Here is a 15,391-nt window from a genome sequence, read left to right on the forward strand (position 1 = left end):
TCTGGGGGGGAGGCTGAGCTGTCAGGCTGGGGGGGGAGGCTGAGCTGTCAGGTCCGGGGGGGAGGCTGAGCTGTCAGGTCGGGGGAGGAGGCTCTGCTGTCAGGTCGCGGGGGGGGAGGCTGTGCTGTCAGGCTGGGGGGGGAGGCTGAGCTGTCAGGTCCGGGGGGGAGGCTGAGCTGTCAGGTCGGGGGAGGAGGCTCTGCTGTCAGGTCGCGGGGGGGGAGGCTCTGCTGTCAGGCTGGGGGGGGAGGCTGAGCTGTCAGGTCCGGGGGGGAGGCTGAGCTGTCAGGTCGGGGGGGGAGGCTCTGCTGTCAGGCTGGGGGGGGAGGCTGAGCTGTCAGGTCGGGGGGGGAGGCTGAGCTGTCAGGTCGGGGGGGGAGGCTCTGCTGTCAGGTCGGGGGGGGAGGCTGTGCTGTCAGGCTCGGGGGGAGGCTGAGCTGTCAGGTCTGGGGGGGAGGCTCTGCTGTCAGGTCGGGGGGGGAGGCTGAGCTGTCAGGTCGGGGGGGGAGGCTGTGCTGTCAGGCTGGGGGGGAGGCTGAGCTGTCAGGCTTGGAAGTGACACCGGAGCACCACGAAGCTCTCCTCGGATTGTCCTCAAGAGGGTAGGGGCCGCGGGGGGTGTGTGCATCCCCCTCCCCGCCCTCCCCCCGCCCCCAGCCCTTCCCTGGTCAGACGGTGAGGAGGGGCACGCAGCCCACGCCCACCCCTCCCTCGTGGCACACCATGGGGGCCATGAACGTCCATCGGTCGGTCTCGGGGTCGTACATCTCCACGGAGCTGAGGTTGGACTGTCCGTCGTAGCCCCCCAGGGCGTAGAGGCGGCCGCAGGCGGCCACCAGGGAGACGCGGCTGCGGCGGCTGCCCATGGGCACCAGCAGGTCCCACTGCTCCGCCGGGCAGCTGTACACCTCGGCCGCGCTCAGGAACCCGGAGCCGTCGTAGCCCCCGGCCACGAACATCCTGCTGCCCAGCGAGGCGGCGCCGTGCCGGCAGCGCTTGTTCAGCATGCTGCTCACCGGGTGCCAGCTGCCCGTGTGCTGGTTGTAGTACTCCACCTGCAAGCAGAGGCACAGGGGGCGCTGGCAGCTTTGCCTGGCACGGAGAGGGGAGGGCGTGGGGTTGGAAGAGGGATTTAAGGTCGTGGAGGCCAAGCCAGCACTGCCAGGGCATGGCTAAACCACAGCAGCCTCAGCACCCTATCTTCATGGCTTTGAAGCCCCTCCAGGGATGAGGATTCCCCAACACTGCCCTGGGCAGCCTGGGCCAGGCCTTGCCAACCCTCAAGGGGAAGAAGCTGTTCCTCAGGTTCAACCTACACCTCCCCTGGGGCAACCTGAGGCCATTTCCTCTGGCCCTGTCACTTGTTCCTAGGGAGAAGGGACCAACCCCACCTGGCTCCAGCCCCCTTGCAGGGAGATGCAGGGAGCCAGAAGTGTCCTGAAAACAGCAGGAATTGGGGCTGCAAACCAGTATGGCACTTCAGGTGCAGGGGGAAGGGGCACAGAGCCTTCATGCACCCCAGCATGATGCAGGGTGGAAGGGAGCTCTGGAGCTCCCCCAGCCCAAGCCCTGCTCCAGCAGGGCACCCACAGCACAATGCCCAGGGGGTTTGGAAGCTCTCCACACCAGGAGACTCCACAACCGCTCTGGGCAGCCTGGGACAGGGCCTGGGACTTCCTCCTCCTGCTCAGAGGGAACCTCCTGGGCTCCAGTCTGTGCCCTCTGCCCCTTGTGCTGGCCCTGGGCAGCACTGAGCAGAGCCTGGCCCCAGCCTCTTGCCCCCCAGCCTTTCTGCACTGCTCAGCTCCCAGCCTGGCCCGTGCTGTCCCTGCAGCAGCTGGGTTTGTGCTGCAGGGCCCAGCAGACTCACACTGTTGAAGATCTGCAGCCCGTCGTGGCCTCCCGAGACGTAGATGCGGCCCTCGAAGACGGTGACGCCGGCGGCGCTGCGGTTGGAGCTCATGGGGGTCAGCACTGTCCACCTGCCCAGGAGACAGCAGGGGTTAGCACAGCTCCTGCTCCCTTCCAGTGGTGCTGTGTTCCCCAGGGCTCAGCACTGGGGCCAGCTCTCCTCAGTCTCTTTCTCCCTGGTCTGGGTGAGGGGGTCGAGGCTCCCTGGGTGAGCCTGCAGCTGACGCCGAGCAGGGAGGGAGCCTTGGTCTGCTGGAGGCTCAGGAAGCTCTGCAGAGGGATCTGGGCAGGCTGGATGGGAGAGGCCAATGGCATGAGGCTCAACAAGGCCAACTGCTGGGTTTTGCACTTGGGTCACTCCAACCCCATGAGCAGTCCGAAGACATTGAGGAGCTGGAGCAGGGCCAGGGAAGGGCAACCGAGCTGGGAAGGGTCTGGGGAGGAGCAGCTGAGGGAGCTGGGGGTGTTGGGGCTGGAGGAGGCTGAGGGGAGACCTTCTGGCTCCCTGCAGCTCCCTGAAAGGAGGCTGGAGCCAGGTGGGGTTGGTCTCTTCTCCCAAGGAACAAGGGACAGGACCAGAGGAAACAGCCTCAGGTTGCCCCAGGGGAGGTTTAGGTTGGACAGGAGGAACAATCTCTTGCCCTTGAGGGTTGTCCAGGCCTGTCCCAGGCTGCTCAGGGCAGTGGTGCAGTCCCCAGCCCTGGAGGAGTTTCAGAGCTGTGGAGCTGTGTTGCTGAGGGCCATGGTTTGGTGCTGGCAGTGCTGGGGTCAGGGCTAGACTCCATGAGCTTAAAGACCTCTTCCACCCCAACCCATTCTCTGATTCTCCAGTTTTAGCTCCACTGACCTTTCTAGGCCTGGGTTCCACCACCTCCTCTCACCACATGTTATGGAAGCCCTGGGCTTGTCCTCCTGCAGCCTCGCCTGAGGAATGCTGCTGCTCTGCTCTCAGCACATAAAGGCCTCTCTACATCCTCCCTGCGACATCCTGGACCTCCAGCAGTGCCACAGCACCAGCAGCTGGAGGAGCTGGATGAGGAGCTCTTACTTGTTTGTCTCTGGAGAGTAGGACTCCACAGAGTTGAGGGAGGAGGTTCCATCATAGCCACCACAGACGTAGATCTGACCGTCCAGCACCACCGTCCCCATGGCACTGCAAGGCAGAGCAGAGCCCTCTCAGGTGGCTGTGGGTGCTGCCATCCCCTCCTTCACCCCACCAAACCTCCTCCTCTTCCTCTTGCTTCACCCTGCAGGCTGCTCAAGCACTCAGCCCTGGAGCTCCCAGGTCAGGAGAGGTGCTGGTTCCTGACCCAAGGAACTCAATCAAAACCCAGGGCCCTGACCCAGCTCCTGGATCAAAACCTGTCTCTGTGTTAGGACTTTGACCCAAGTCCTGAGCCAGCATTGCAGTAACTCCATGAAGGACCTCCCCACTGCTGCTGGTTGGAGATAGCTCTGGGGAGGGCCCTCACTGCACAGCTCAGGAGGTGCTGTCAGGCTTGTCAAACCAAGGTGCCTGACCCTCTGGCTCCACTTTCTACAGCAATTATTTGGCTCAAATGAGACTTCAGGTACAGAACTGGAATCCCACCCTCAAGATGTGCTCATCAGAGCTTCTGCTGAAAGCTTGGCAACACCATCCTCAGGGATAAAACTTCAGGACCCCAGCAGGGGCAGAGCAGTTTGTACAACCACCACCACTGCCTGCCACACCAGAGCAGCCTACATGGTGGAACAACCCAGTCATGGGGGAGCAACTGCCTCTGCTGCTGGGAAAAGCTCCAGGCACCTCACTGCTGTGGAGACAGCTTGGGCTTTGCTGCTACAGGTTTCCCTGCTCCCAGCTGCTCCCCAAGCAGTCAGCATCTGGGACCACAACACCCGAGTCAGACAAAGCTGGTATGGGGAAGTAGTGCTGCAAAGCTTGGGGAGACACAAAGCATGGGACAACTTGGAGAGACCACACATGAGCACAAGGCACACAGACTCTCTTCCCAGAGAGAGTTGTTAGCAGCTGGAAAGTGCTGCCCAGGGAGGTGGTGGAGTTCCCATCCCCAGAGGTGCTCAAGAGGGGATTGGATGTGGCACTTGGAGCCATGGTTTGGTTAGTCAGGAGGTGCTGGGTGACAGCTTGGACTGGAGGATCTCTGAGGTCTTTTCCAAGCTTGTTGATTCTATGTCTCTGTAGTGCTGGGGATTGTCCAAGGCAGCTCTGAAGGACTTCTGGGAGGACTTGTGAGGTTCTCTGCACGTCTGGACTGTCATTGCTGTACGGCCACAGGGTCCCTGCCTGCCTTCCTCACCCAGTGCTGCCGGGGCTGGGGCGGGGGGGAGAGGAAACCAAACCACCAGCAAGCCACAGGGACCCATCCCAAAGCCACAGGGACCCATCCCAAAGCCACACCGACCCATCCCAAAGCCACACCGACCTCCTCTTGCTGTTCATGCTCTCCACCTTGGACCAGGAGTCGGTCTCCGGGTTGTAGACCTCCACGGTGCTGAGGCGGAGCTGGCCGTCGTAGCCGCCGATGGCGTAGAGCAGGCCGTTGAGCACCGCCACCCCCACGCGGCTGCGCGCCGTGCCCATCGGCTGGCACTTCTCCCACCGGTTGGCAATGGGGTCGAAGGCCTCCACCACGTTCAGGGAGTCGCCTGCATAGAAATTTGCTGCTCCAATTAAAAGAGGGAGACCTGGGAAAGCCTCTGCCAGGGGCCCAGGGAGCTTGGGGGCCCCGTCCCGGGAGGTGCTTCAAGGCCAGGTGGGGCGAGGCCCTGAGCGGCCTGGGCTGGTGGGAGGTGACCCCCTCCCAGGGCTGGGGAGGAGCAGCTGAGGGAGCTGGGGCTGTTGAGCCTGGAGAAAAGGAGGCTGAGGGGAGACCTTCTGGCTCCCTGCTACTCCCTGCAAGGAGGCTGAGCCAGGTGGCGTTGGTCTCTTGTCCCAAGGAACAAGGAACAGGATGAGAGGAAGTGGCCTCAGATTGCCCCAGGGGAGGTTGAGGTTGGGCATTAGAAGAAACTTCTTCCCTGAAAGGCTTCTCAGAGGCTGGCACAGGCTGCCCAGGGAGGTGGTTGGATCCCCATCCCTGCAAGTGCTCAGAAGAGGCAGAGATGTGGTGCTGAGGGCCATGGTTCAGCCTAGGCTGAGGCAGCTCATGGTTGCTCTCCAGGCTCCTCAAGATCCCTTCCAACCTCAACCTCTATTCTCTGCGGTCAGTGGAAGGCTCAGGGTGCCGCACAGAGGAGCGGCAACCACTCAACGCTTCCCAGGAGGGAAGCTCAGGATCCCATCGCCCTGCCAGCCAAGCAGGCTGCTCCCCCCAGCGTGGGGGGCAGACATACAAGGTACCTGCAGAGTTGAGCCCTCCGACAGCGTAGATCAGCCCTGCCATGGACGTGCAGCACCGAGGGCGCGTCTTGAAGGCAGGGAGGTGCGGCCGGCGCTCCGGCATCAGGTGATAGTCCTTTGCCTCATCAACCAGGTCCCTGAGGTGAAAGCCAAACAGCTCAACAGCCTGGTTGACACCGTGGCATCCCTTAGAGCAGAGGCAGAGTTGAGCACTGACTTTCCTCCCCCTCCAGGGCCAGCGCCTGCAGAAGGCGGCGCGAGGCTGCCGCGGGGTGAGAGCTGGGCAGGGCGGTTTGGGGTCTGGTGGATGTGAGGTGTCCTCAGGGAGCACTTCAGCCCCCCAGGCCCCCAAGGCCACATTCTCCTCCTTGGCAGCCCACCGAGGGCCGGCGAGGCTCCCCAGGGCTCACCTGCACTTGTGGCAGCAGCGCACCAGGTCGTCCTGCTGCACGCGGTCGGCGAGGAAGTGCGGGCTGCAGAGGGGCAGGCGCACCCTGCCCAGCAGCCCCGGCAGGAAGGGCTCCCGCTGCGCCCGGGCGAAGCGGATCCAGGCCAAGGCGGCCTCAAAGACCTAGGGGGGAGAGGCAAGGTGGGCTGCGGGCTGGGGTTTCTGCTCCCCTTGCAGGGCCCAACCGCTGCTGGCAGCCTGAGGGGGAGGAAAGCACCAGGTGGCCGTGAGGCTGACACGCTGGAACGGGCTGCCCAGGGAGGCGTTCCGGGCCAGGGGGGATGAGGAAGGCCACCTGGGGACCAGGCCCCTTCCAACCCCTAACATCCTGTGATCCCCTCAGCTCCCAGGGCATCTTCCCAACTCCATTCCCACCAGGGGCAAGGCCACGTTCCCTCCTGATGGAGCAGAGACCCTTCAAAAGGAAAACGACTTCCTGTGCTCAGCCCCAGGCCAGGCACCCACCTGCTCTTCAGACTTCACGTTGAGCTCATCCCTAGAAAGCAGCTCCAGGACGTCCTCAAAAGGCAGTGCCAGGAACTCCTCAGACATGGAGACCTCCACGAAGTGCTGGTGGACGAAGCTGTTGGCAGCGTCGTAGAGCACGGCACACATCATGGTCTCGGCGAACTGCCGCACGCCCAGGCAGTTCTTGGGGTGAAGCCTGCGAGGGGAGGAGCAGGACAGGGGGGTTATGGGGGGCTGGAGCAGGATGAGTGGAGGCCACAAGCCTCAGGGGGCAGGGGCTGTGGGGAGCAGCCACAGCTGGCTTTCCAAGGCTGGCAGCACGGGGCTCAGCTATCCACAGGGGGATCTGACGCTGAATCCACAGCAGAGCCAAAGGATGGAGACCACAGCTCCAAAACGTCCACTCAGAGCAGGCCAGGGAGCCACTGCAGAAACTCAGCTGGCTCTGAGGGGAGCTTGTCCCTTGAGGGGGAGCATGAAGCACAGCAATGCCCTCTCCCACGTCTCCAGGTGCCTGGAGATGTGCACCAAGCACTGGGCAGAGCTGGAGCCAGGCTCTGTGCAACCATCAGCCTCTGCACTTCACCCAAGGACTTCAGACCTGCGTCTGCCACAGCCTCCTGAAGCCACTGCCTGGCATCAAGGAGCTTTAGCACCAGAGGGGCTGTTGCAGTAGGAGGCTGGACAGTGAGAAGCACCACTTCAGATCTCAGCCTGTCTCCAGCACAGCCAGGCAGCTGCTTGAGGGAGGCAGAAGCTGGAGGAGATTGTCAGCCACAGTCAGGTGTGCTGCAGAAACAGGAACCTGGCCTGGGTGCTCCTGTCCAAACAAGATGCCCTGCCCTGCACAGGCATCTTCCACAAGGGATGCTGCTGCTGGTGACTCCTGGCAATAATCACAGACTGCTGGGGGGTGGGAGGCAGCTCTGGAGCTCCCCCAGCCCAAGCCCTGCCCCAGCAGGGCACCCACAGCACAGTGCCCAGCAGCACAGTGCCCAGGGGGGGTTGGAAGCTCTCCACACCAGCAGACTCCACAACCTCTCTGGGCAGCCTGGGACAGGCCTCCAGCACCCTCACAACAAACAACTTTCTCCACCTGCTCAGATGGAACCTCCTGGGTTCCAGTTTGTGCCCTCTGCCCCTTGTGCTGTCCCTGGGCAGCACTCAGCAGAGTCTGGCCCCAGCCCCTGCCCCCCACTCTCCCTGGAGGTGTTGAAGGCCAGGCTGGATGAGGCCTTGAGCACCCTGGGCTAGTGGAAGGGGTTGGAACTGGATGATGTTGAAGGTCTCCTCCAACCCAAACCATGAAGCTATGATGGAGAGGATCTTCACTTGAGGATGCCTCTCAGGGCTTGGTTCCAACTCTATGGACAGGGCTGAGAGCATCCCAGACCCTAATTCCATGAGGTGAGGGAGCTCAGTGTGCATGCTCCAGCTCTGCAGGGTGCTCAGACACCAGCACTTGCTTGGTGTTTAGCAGAAATGAGAAGCCTTAGGACACAGCTGCTGCTTGGAGACTGAGGGGAACTGTGGCAGCTCAAGCTGAGAAATGAAATCATTTGGCTTAATCCAGAGCAAGAAGACCCCAACCCCACCACCCAAAGATGGGGGGGAGTGAGGAATCAACACAACCCAGCCCCTCCAGGAAGAGAAATTCCCCTCTCTGAGTGGACATCAGTCAATTGTCAGCAGGCTGCAGGAGGTCAGGATGCACATGGGACTGATGTGAGACCCCTCAGGCATGGACTAACCCCCCTGTGGTCCTCCCACACCCAGGGCTTCAGGATCTCTCTCCCCTAGAAGCAGCTCTGCTGCTGTGGGAGGGATGGTGAACAGCACCCCACAAACCCCCTGAGCAGCTGCAGCAGCATCCAGCTGGGGAAGGGAGGGGGAATGGGACACAGAAGTCTCCCTGGCACGAGCCAAGAGCCATGTGGTAGCTTCCCAAAGAGCTTTTCCATTCCCAGAACTTGCTGCTGGAACAACCCTGAAGCCAAACACCAGCAAGGGAACTGGAAAGCAAAAGTCTGGGATCAGTTTCAGGCTCTGCCACAGCTTCCTGTCCAGCTCCTTGGCTAAGTCTCTTTGTTCCTCTGATGAGTTCATGCAGTGAGAGAGGGAGATTCAGACTGGAGAGAAGGGAGAGATCTTTTGTAGCATGAGGGTGGTGAGAGCCTGTCCCAGGCTGCCCAGGGAGCTGGGAGCTGCCCCATGCCTGGCACCAGTGCAGCTCAGGCTGGCTGGGGCTGGGAGCAGCCTGCTCTGGCTGCAGGGAGGTTGGACTGGGTGAACTTCAGAGGTCCCTTCCCACCCAGACTCTGCCATGAGCTGATGGTGACACTGGCAGGTGACATCCTGCTCCCTCCCAAGCCAGGCAGGGAGGACTGAAGCCTCCCAGCTCTGGGGAGCAGTCAGCACAGCCAAGAGCCATCCCCATACCTCTCTCTGAGGAATGTGCAGCAAGCATCCTTGATGTTCTGCAGCTGAAGGAAGCTGGCTCCCATCAGCAGAGACTGGACATTCTGCTGGTCTATGGCCAGGTGACCATTGTAGGCAAAGTTGATCAGGGCCTCCAGGGCACTAAACAGGGAGACAAGGTAGGAAATGCACTGGAGGGAAGGCAGCAGCCAGCAGAAAGCCCTTCCCCAGCCCCATGCACGCAGAGAGGAGGCTTTCCCAGCCTTGCAAGGCCAAGGGCAGGCCCTGCAGAGCGCTCCTGGTGGCTGGGGCTGTTTGGCTGTTACCTGGGATCCATGCCCTGCATGACAATCTCCTCCTGCTTGCACTCCATCATGTCGTTGGTGAACATGGCGTGGAAGTAGGGGATGGAAGCTGCCAGCACGATCCGGTGAGCGCTGAACTTGTGGTCCCCTACCTGGGGGGAGGGAGAGAAGAGAGAGAGGAGGGAAGATCATCACCAAAGGGAGAGAAGAGAGGGGGAGGACCACCAGCATCCCCCACCCATCCAAGTGACTGACTGCAGCACAGCTCCAGCAGCTGCCAGGGATGGACAGCTTCCACTGGCCAGCAGAGCAGCAGCTTCCCTCACCTGCTTCCCTTGGAAGCCACTTCCCAGCCCCAGGAATCACCACAAGTGGTCAGCCAGCCTCAGAGCAGATCTCCACCCTGAGAAGCTCCAGGTGCACAGAACCATGTGTGTGCAGGAATGAGAGCAGTTTGCATCTCCATGTGGAGATTTCACAGCCAGAGCTGCTTCCTGCAGCTGCTCCAGGCAGGAAGTGCTCCCCTCTGACCCTGCTGCAGGGGACACCCTGCCCCTCACAGCTGCCAGCCATGGAATCATGGAGTGCTTCTGGCTGCAAGAGACCTCTAGGATCATGGAGTCCAAATCCAGGGCAGCACCAAGCCATGGCCCTCAGCACCACAGCTCTGAAACCCCTCCAGGGGTGGGGACTGCAGCACTGCCCTGGGCAGCCTGGGTCAGGCCTGGACAACCCTCAAGGGCAAGAAGTTGTTCCTCATGTCCAACCTAAACCTCCCCTGGGGCAACCTGACCTCTGGTCCTGTCACTTGTTCCTTGGGAGCAGAGTCCAACCCCCCCTGGCTCAGCCTCCTTGCAGGGAGTGGCAGAGAGCCAGGAGGTCTCCCCTCAGCTCCTCTTCTCCAGACCCTTCCCAGCTCTGTTGTCCTTCTCTGGCCCTGCTCCAGTCCCTCAGTGTCCTTCTTGGAGTGAGGGACCCAAAAGTGACCCCAGGAATGGAGCTGTGGCCTCAGCAGTGCCCAGCCCAGGGGCACAATCCCTGCCCTGCCCCTGCTGATCCCATCCAGCATTAGGATTACTCAGCCTGAGCTGGTACCTGGCTTACAGGTTCCACCCCAGCACTCACCTTCAGCTTCCCCTCACAGCCACCTCACTGCAGCCTCAGGCCCACCCAGGATCATCCTCTTCAGCCCTCTGCAGGTTCACTTTCACCACCTCTGCCATTCTCACTCCCATTTCTCTACCCTGAAGAACCTTCCTGGCCCATACAGAGTGAGGCTTGAGAGGCTTCCTGGAGCTCCACTCCCACCTCTCCCTCCTGCAGATGCTGGGCAGTCCCTCTCCCCCCTCTCTCCCTTCCCTCCTCCCCCCTCTCTCCCTTCCCTTCTCCCCCCTCTCTCCCTTCCCTCCTCCCCCTCTCTCCCTTCCCTCCTCCCCCTCTCTCCCTTCCCTCCTCCCCCTCTCTCCCTTCCCTCTCCCCCAGAGCTCTCACACCCAGCCAACACAACTTGCTGGGAGTCTGGAAAGCAAAGTTCCTGACACATGGAAAGGCAGAGAGGGGTTGGGCACTACAGAGGAGGCAGAGGCCAGGGGGGTTTGCCCTTAGGGAACAAAAGCACATTCAGCTGCTGCAGGAGCTGTGACAAGGCTGTTTCCAAGCCAGCCTGAGCAGCCAGCTGCTGGCTCTGTGTGCCAGGACCCATCACCATTGGGAGGCAGCTCTGGAGCTGCCCCAGCCCTGCCCCAGCAGGGCACCCACAGCACACTGCCCAGGAGCACAGTGCCCAGGGGGGGTTGGAAGCTCTCCACACCAGCAGACTCCACAACCTCTCTGGGCAGCCTGGGACAGGCCTCCAGCACCCTCACAACAAAGATCCTTCTCCTCCTGTTCAGGAGGAACCTCCTGGGCTCCAGTCTGTGCCCTCTGCCCCTTGTGCTGTCCCTGGGCACCACTCAGCAGAGCCTGGCCCCAGCCCCTTTGTGTTTTGAGCCTGAAGATCAGGCCTGTCTCCAGGCACAAATGAAATCACCACCAATTCAATCATCTCCACATCACTAAGCCAGAAGGAGCTATTTATAGCAGCAGCAAAAAGAGAAACACCCCAGGGAGCAGGCAGCAGCTCCCTGGGAAGAGCCTCTGCACCTTTGGCTTTCCTGCTGCTTCCCACAACCAAGGACAGCAGCACTGCCTGCAAAGCCTCCTGCCCAGCCCTCACCCTGCCCCATTCCAGCATCTTCTCCAAGTGGGTAATTAAAGCTCTCCCTTCAAACCTCCACCTCCACACAGTGTTACTGAGTCCCAGGCTCCAGAGGAGCTCTCTCCAGAGCAAGCTGGTGTAGGTGGAATGAAGGCATCCATTGTTTTCGTGGCATCACCTCCCTGCAGAGCTGAGAAGCCTCTCCAAGGTCTCCAAACACCAACCACATCTTCCTCCCTTGGCACTGCAGCCACAGAGAGGCCCCAGGGGAAATTCACCTCGTGGCCAGGCTGTGGGAGCAGAGATCTGCTGGGCAGAAGGTGAAGGAGCAGTGAAGTCATGGCCTGCTTTGGGACCTTTCAAACTCAGCCAGCCCCAGCCCCTGCAGCCAGGGCAGGGAGAGCTGAAGCCAGAGCAGGCTGCTCCCAGCCCCAACCAGCCTGAGCTGCACTGGTGCCAGGCATGGGGCAGCTCCCAGTTCCCTGGGCAGCCTGGGACAGGCTCTCAGCACCCTAGAGAGAAGAAATGTTAGGCACTGGCTGCAGGGAGGTTGGAGCAGATGACCTTGGCAGGTCCCAGCCTGTGATTCTGTAAGCTCTGACCTGCAGCTATTTCAGAGCCAGGAATAGAAAAGCACTTTTCAAATCATCTGCAGAGGAGCTCTGGCTCCCCCTGAACCCTTCCAAGCTGCTGCAAGGACAGGCAGCTCACTCCCTGCCCTGGGAGGCCTGCTTTGCAATCCTCAGAGGCAGCCACAGATTTCATAGGACCAGAGAATTGTTTGGGTTGGAAAGGCCTCCAGGACCATCCACTCCAAGCATCAACCCAACCCCACCCTGGCCATCAAGCCATGGCCCCTGCTGCCTGTGCCAAGGTTTCTGGAACACCTCCAGGCACCCCCAGGACTCCACCACCTCCCTGGGCAGCCTGTGCCAGCCCCTGACCACTCTGGCAGCAAAGACATTGTTCCTCATCTCCAGCTAACCCTCCCCTGGCACAGTTTCAGGTCATTTCCTCTCCTTCTGATACTTGGGAGCAGAGCCCAAGCCCCAGCTGGCTCCAGCCTCCCTCCAAGGAGCTGCAGGGAGCCAGAAGGTCTCCCCTCAGCCTCCTCTTCTCCAGGCTCAACACCCCCAGCTCCCTCAGCTGCTCCTCCCCAGCCCTGCTCTCCCTTCTTGGAGTGAGGGACCCAAAACTGCCCCCAGGATGGGAGCTGTGGCCTCCCCAGTGCCCAGCCCAGGGGCACCATCCCTGCCCTGCTCCTGCTGCCCACACCACTGCTGCTCCAGGCCAGGCTGCTGGAGGCCTTCCTGCCCCCCTGAGCACACTGCTGGCTCATCTCTTCAAGTGACCTCCCTGAGCTGAGTGTGAGGAACTGTAGCTCTGAGGGAAGCACTTCAGGCTCTCCATCCCATCCCCAGCAGCAAGATGAGTTGGTGAGGAAGGAGCAGAGCTTCTGCCCCTGCCACTGGGGGAGTGATTAAACCAAACAAAGCAGAGCAGTGCTGCTTCCTAACCAGTGTGGGGGCTGTTTGTACAGCAAACATTTCTGTGTGGGCTGGGAGGACCTCTCTGAGGGGGCCACTGAGAACCTGAGGTGTGCTGCAAGGAGGCTGATTGCTCCCTCAGGAGCTGCTGGCATCAAGCAGAACCCAACCTCTGGCCTCAAAGTGGTGCTTGGCAGCTTTGTTTTTCCTTTAGAGATGCAACCTGAAGGTGTTAAGATGGAAAGAAAGAGGTAACAACTGCAATGGAGTGGGGGAACAGCCAGCAGGAAGCAGCAAGCCTTGCCCCAGGGGTGGGCTTGAAATGCTTCTCAGTGCTGTCCCTGCCTTCAGTTTGGGTGAGGAGCTGTGATGGACACCAGCTGTGATGGACACTCACTTGGCAGGCTCCTGCTGCACCTACAGCTCTCCTCTGGGGCTGCTCTGCTGCAGGCTCTCAGCCCCAGGGCTCTCAGCCTTTGCTGCTCCCAGAGCTGCTCCAGGCCCCTCAGCAGCTCCCCAGCCTGCCCTGGGCTCTCCCCAGCAGTTCCCTGGCTCTCTGGAGCTGGGGAGCCCAGAGCTGGCCCCAGACCTGCAGCTGTGGCCTCAGCAGGGCAGAGCAGAGGGGGAGGAGAAGCTCTCTCGACCTGCTGCCCACACTCTTCCTCATGCCCCCCAGAAAGTGCCCAACCCCAGCAGACACTCACTCTGACACTGCTCTGGGAAGCTCCTTCATGGCTCAAAGAGCCTACAAGAGTGCCCTCTGCCACAAGACAAAGTGAGGTACAGCTACAGGAATGGAAACCTGTGCTGAAGAGCTCTGCAGAGCACTGGGCAGGAGTTTGTCTGAGGTGAGGCTGGGCTCAGGCCTTCACCACTGCCTCCCTCCAACAAGCCCAGCCCCACATGGGGACCCACAGCCAGCTCCCTACTGTGGTTCCAGAGCTGTGGGGCTGGCAGGACCTGAGAGCCCTCTCCCACAACACGAAGCCACCTCAGGAACACACAGATCCAGCCCAATGAGATGGCACTGCCCACCTCAGAACAGCTGTGGCACAGCACTCACAGCTGGCATTGGTGGGAAGGGACCCTCAAAGGCCATCTTGTCCAACCCCCTGCAGTCAGCAGGGACAGCTCCAGCCAGCTCAGGCTGCCCAGGGCTAGGGACTGGATGCCCTTGGCAGGTCCCTTCCAGCCCAGCCCAGCCCAGCCCATGCCCCTGTGGCCCAGCCCATCACAGAGCCAGGTGTGGGAAGGTGACAGTGCCAGGGAGCAGCCCAGGGCTGTGCTCTGCTCCCCCAGCCTGCACAACTCCAGCCCCCTCCCAGGGCTGCTTCCAGCTGAGCCAGAGGGCCGAGGCAGCCCAGCCAGGCAGCCTCCCGGCCCCCACCCCCGGCACAGCCCTGGCCAGCTGCCTCTGCAGCAGGCGAGGCAGAGGCTGCAGCGGGAGCAGGCTGGGAGACACCTCCAGGTCTACTTGAAGCTGCAGGTTAATTCAGGAGTGACTCAAGCGAGCCCAGGGACGGCAGGGCACACCCAGGCCGCGGCAAAGCCCCTCCCGGGCTGCAGGGCTCCAGCACCTCCCTGCCTGCTGCTGGCCACAAGCTGCTCCGCGCAGCCCTGCCAGCCCAGCCCTCCCCCGAGCCGGGGCTCAGCACGTCCTCGGCTCGCAGATCCATGCTCTGCCGCGGGGGAGCCGCAGGGAGAGGGTGCCCAGGGGCCAGGGCTCTTCTCCCGGGGGCTGGAGCTGGGTCCCGGAGCCTGCAGCACCCCCGCCCCGAGAGCTGCGCTCGGCAGGGGAGGCGCTGGGGGCCGCACCAAGGCTCTCTGCTCTCGGCTGCCGCTGCGAATCCTTCTGCCTGGCTGCCGGAAAGCCAGCGGCGCTCCCGGGGAGGCTGCGGCTCCACCTCGCACCCCGCGCCCCGCGCCCGCGGCGAGGGACAGCAGCAGGGACAGGGTGTCACCAGCACAGCCCCGCACCGGCCCCGGGCTGCAGGCGCTCAGCACCACCCTGACTGCACACAGACCCTCGCACAGCCCCCCCCCACACCCCCTGACACCCCCCGAGGGGGCCGGGAGGGGTCTCAGCTCTGCCCTCCTCCGCTGCCAGCAGCCACGGGCAGGGGACAGCCCTCGGCCCCCACCCTATCCCCCACCTAAGGGGCCCTCGGCTCCCACCACCCATCCCAGGCACCCGAGGAGACCCCAGCTGCCTCCTTCCCCCCGGAAAGGGACTCGGCCGTCCCTCGGCTCCCCTTCCGAGCCCGCGGGGAGTCCCTGAGAGGGCAGACGGGTTCGCTCAGGTCCTGGCGAGAGACCTGGGAGCCTCCTTCCTCTTCTGCTCAGGTACCAGAGGAATCCCCCAGCTTGCCCCCCGAGACCGAGGGGTTCCCCAGCTTGCCCCCCGAGATCCAGGGGTCCCCCAGCTTGCCCCCAAGGACCCGGGCTCCCCCTTGGAGGTGGGGAGGGAGTGCTTCAGTTCTCACTCAGGCAGTGGGAGGGTCCCCCCGCGCCCCGGCCCCCCCGGGTCACGCCGGGCCGTACCTTGAGGGTCACATCGCAGAGCTTGCCCTGCCGCCGGATCTCGCCCATCACGCCGTACCCACGGCTGGGCAAATCGCCCACCGAGAAATGCACCAAGTCCTCGGCATCCAGCTCGGGATCGGCGGCCGCGGCTGCAGCAGCAGCAGCCGCCGCCTCCAGCATCTTCCCGACCGCTCCCGCCGCGCTTCGCCTCCCCCGCGCCTTGTTCCCAGCCGGCCGCCGTAGCGCGGCCCCCGCCCGCCCCTCCCGCGGCCGCCGCCTCCATTTCCG

At 62.5% G+C, this 15,391-nt stretch overlaps 1 protein-coding gene across 2 annotated transcripts; it reads right to left on the bottom strand.

Moving 5' to 3' along the window:
• Positions 1-173: 173 nt before the first annotated feature.
• KLHL18 (kelch like family member 18) lies at positions 174-15,346 on the bottom strand. Of its 2 annotated transcripts, none has more exons than XM_068146423.1 (10): positions 10,022-10,220; positions 8,918-9,048; positions 8,613-8,753; positions 6,171-6,369; positions 5,668-5,828; positions 5,258-5,394; positions 4,341-4,563; positions 2,960-3,064; positions 1,871-1,982; positions 174-1,055 (listed from the first exon to the last, which is right to left on the bottom strand). In XM_068146423.1, the coding sequence occupies exons 2-10, from the start codon at positions 8,980-8,982 to the stop codon at positions 669-671; spliced, it is 1,530 nt and encodes a 509-aa protein (XP_068002524.1). In that variant the 5' UTR covers positions 8,983-9,048; positions 10,022-10,220; the 3' UTR covers positions 174-668. The 2 variants fall into 2 exon arrangements, with proteins under 2 accessions (XP_068002524.1, XP_068002525.1); XM_068146424.1 differs by lacking the exon at positions 10,022-10,220 and adding an exon at positions 15,122-15,346 and having other exon boundaries at positions 175-1,055.
• Between the last annotated feature and the right edge of the window lie 45 nt (positions 15,347-15,391).

The sequence above is a fragment of the Melanerpes formicivorus genome, unplaced genomic scaffold (genome assembly GCF_026170545.1).
Source record: "Melanerpes formicivorus ecotype bairdi unplaced genomic scaffold, bMelFor1.0.p_v2 SCAF_13, whole genome shotgun sequence".
Classification (NCBI taxonomy): domain Eukaryota; kingdom Metazoa; phylum Chordata; class Aves; order Piciformes; family Picidae; genus Melanerpes; species Melanerpes formicivorus.

Excerpts from the sequence above, each read along its gene's own strand:
- KLHL18 (XM_068146424.1), bottom strand. The coding sequence starts at position 15,283 with ATGCTGGAGGCGGCGGCTGCTGCTGCTGCAGCCGCGGCCGCCGATCCC. Across the intron at positions 5,829-6,170 it reads ACGTGAAGTCTGAAGAGCAG|GTCTTTGAGGCCGCCTTGGC; the intron begins GTGGGTGCCTGG and ends TCTCCCCCCTAG. Across the intron at positions 1,983-2,959 it reads TACTCTCCAGAGACAAACAA|GTGGACAGTGCTGACCCCCA; the intron begins GTAAGAGCTCCT and ends TCTCCTGGGCAG.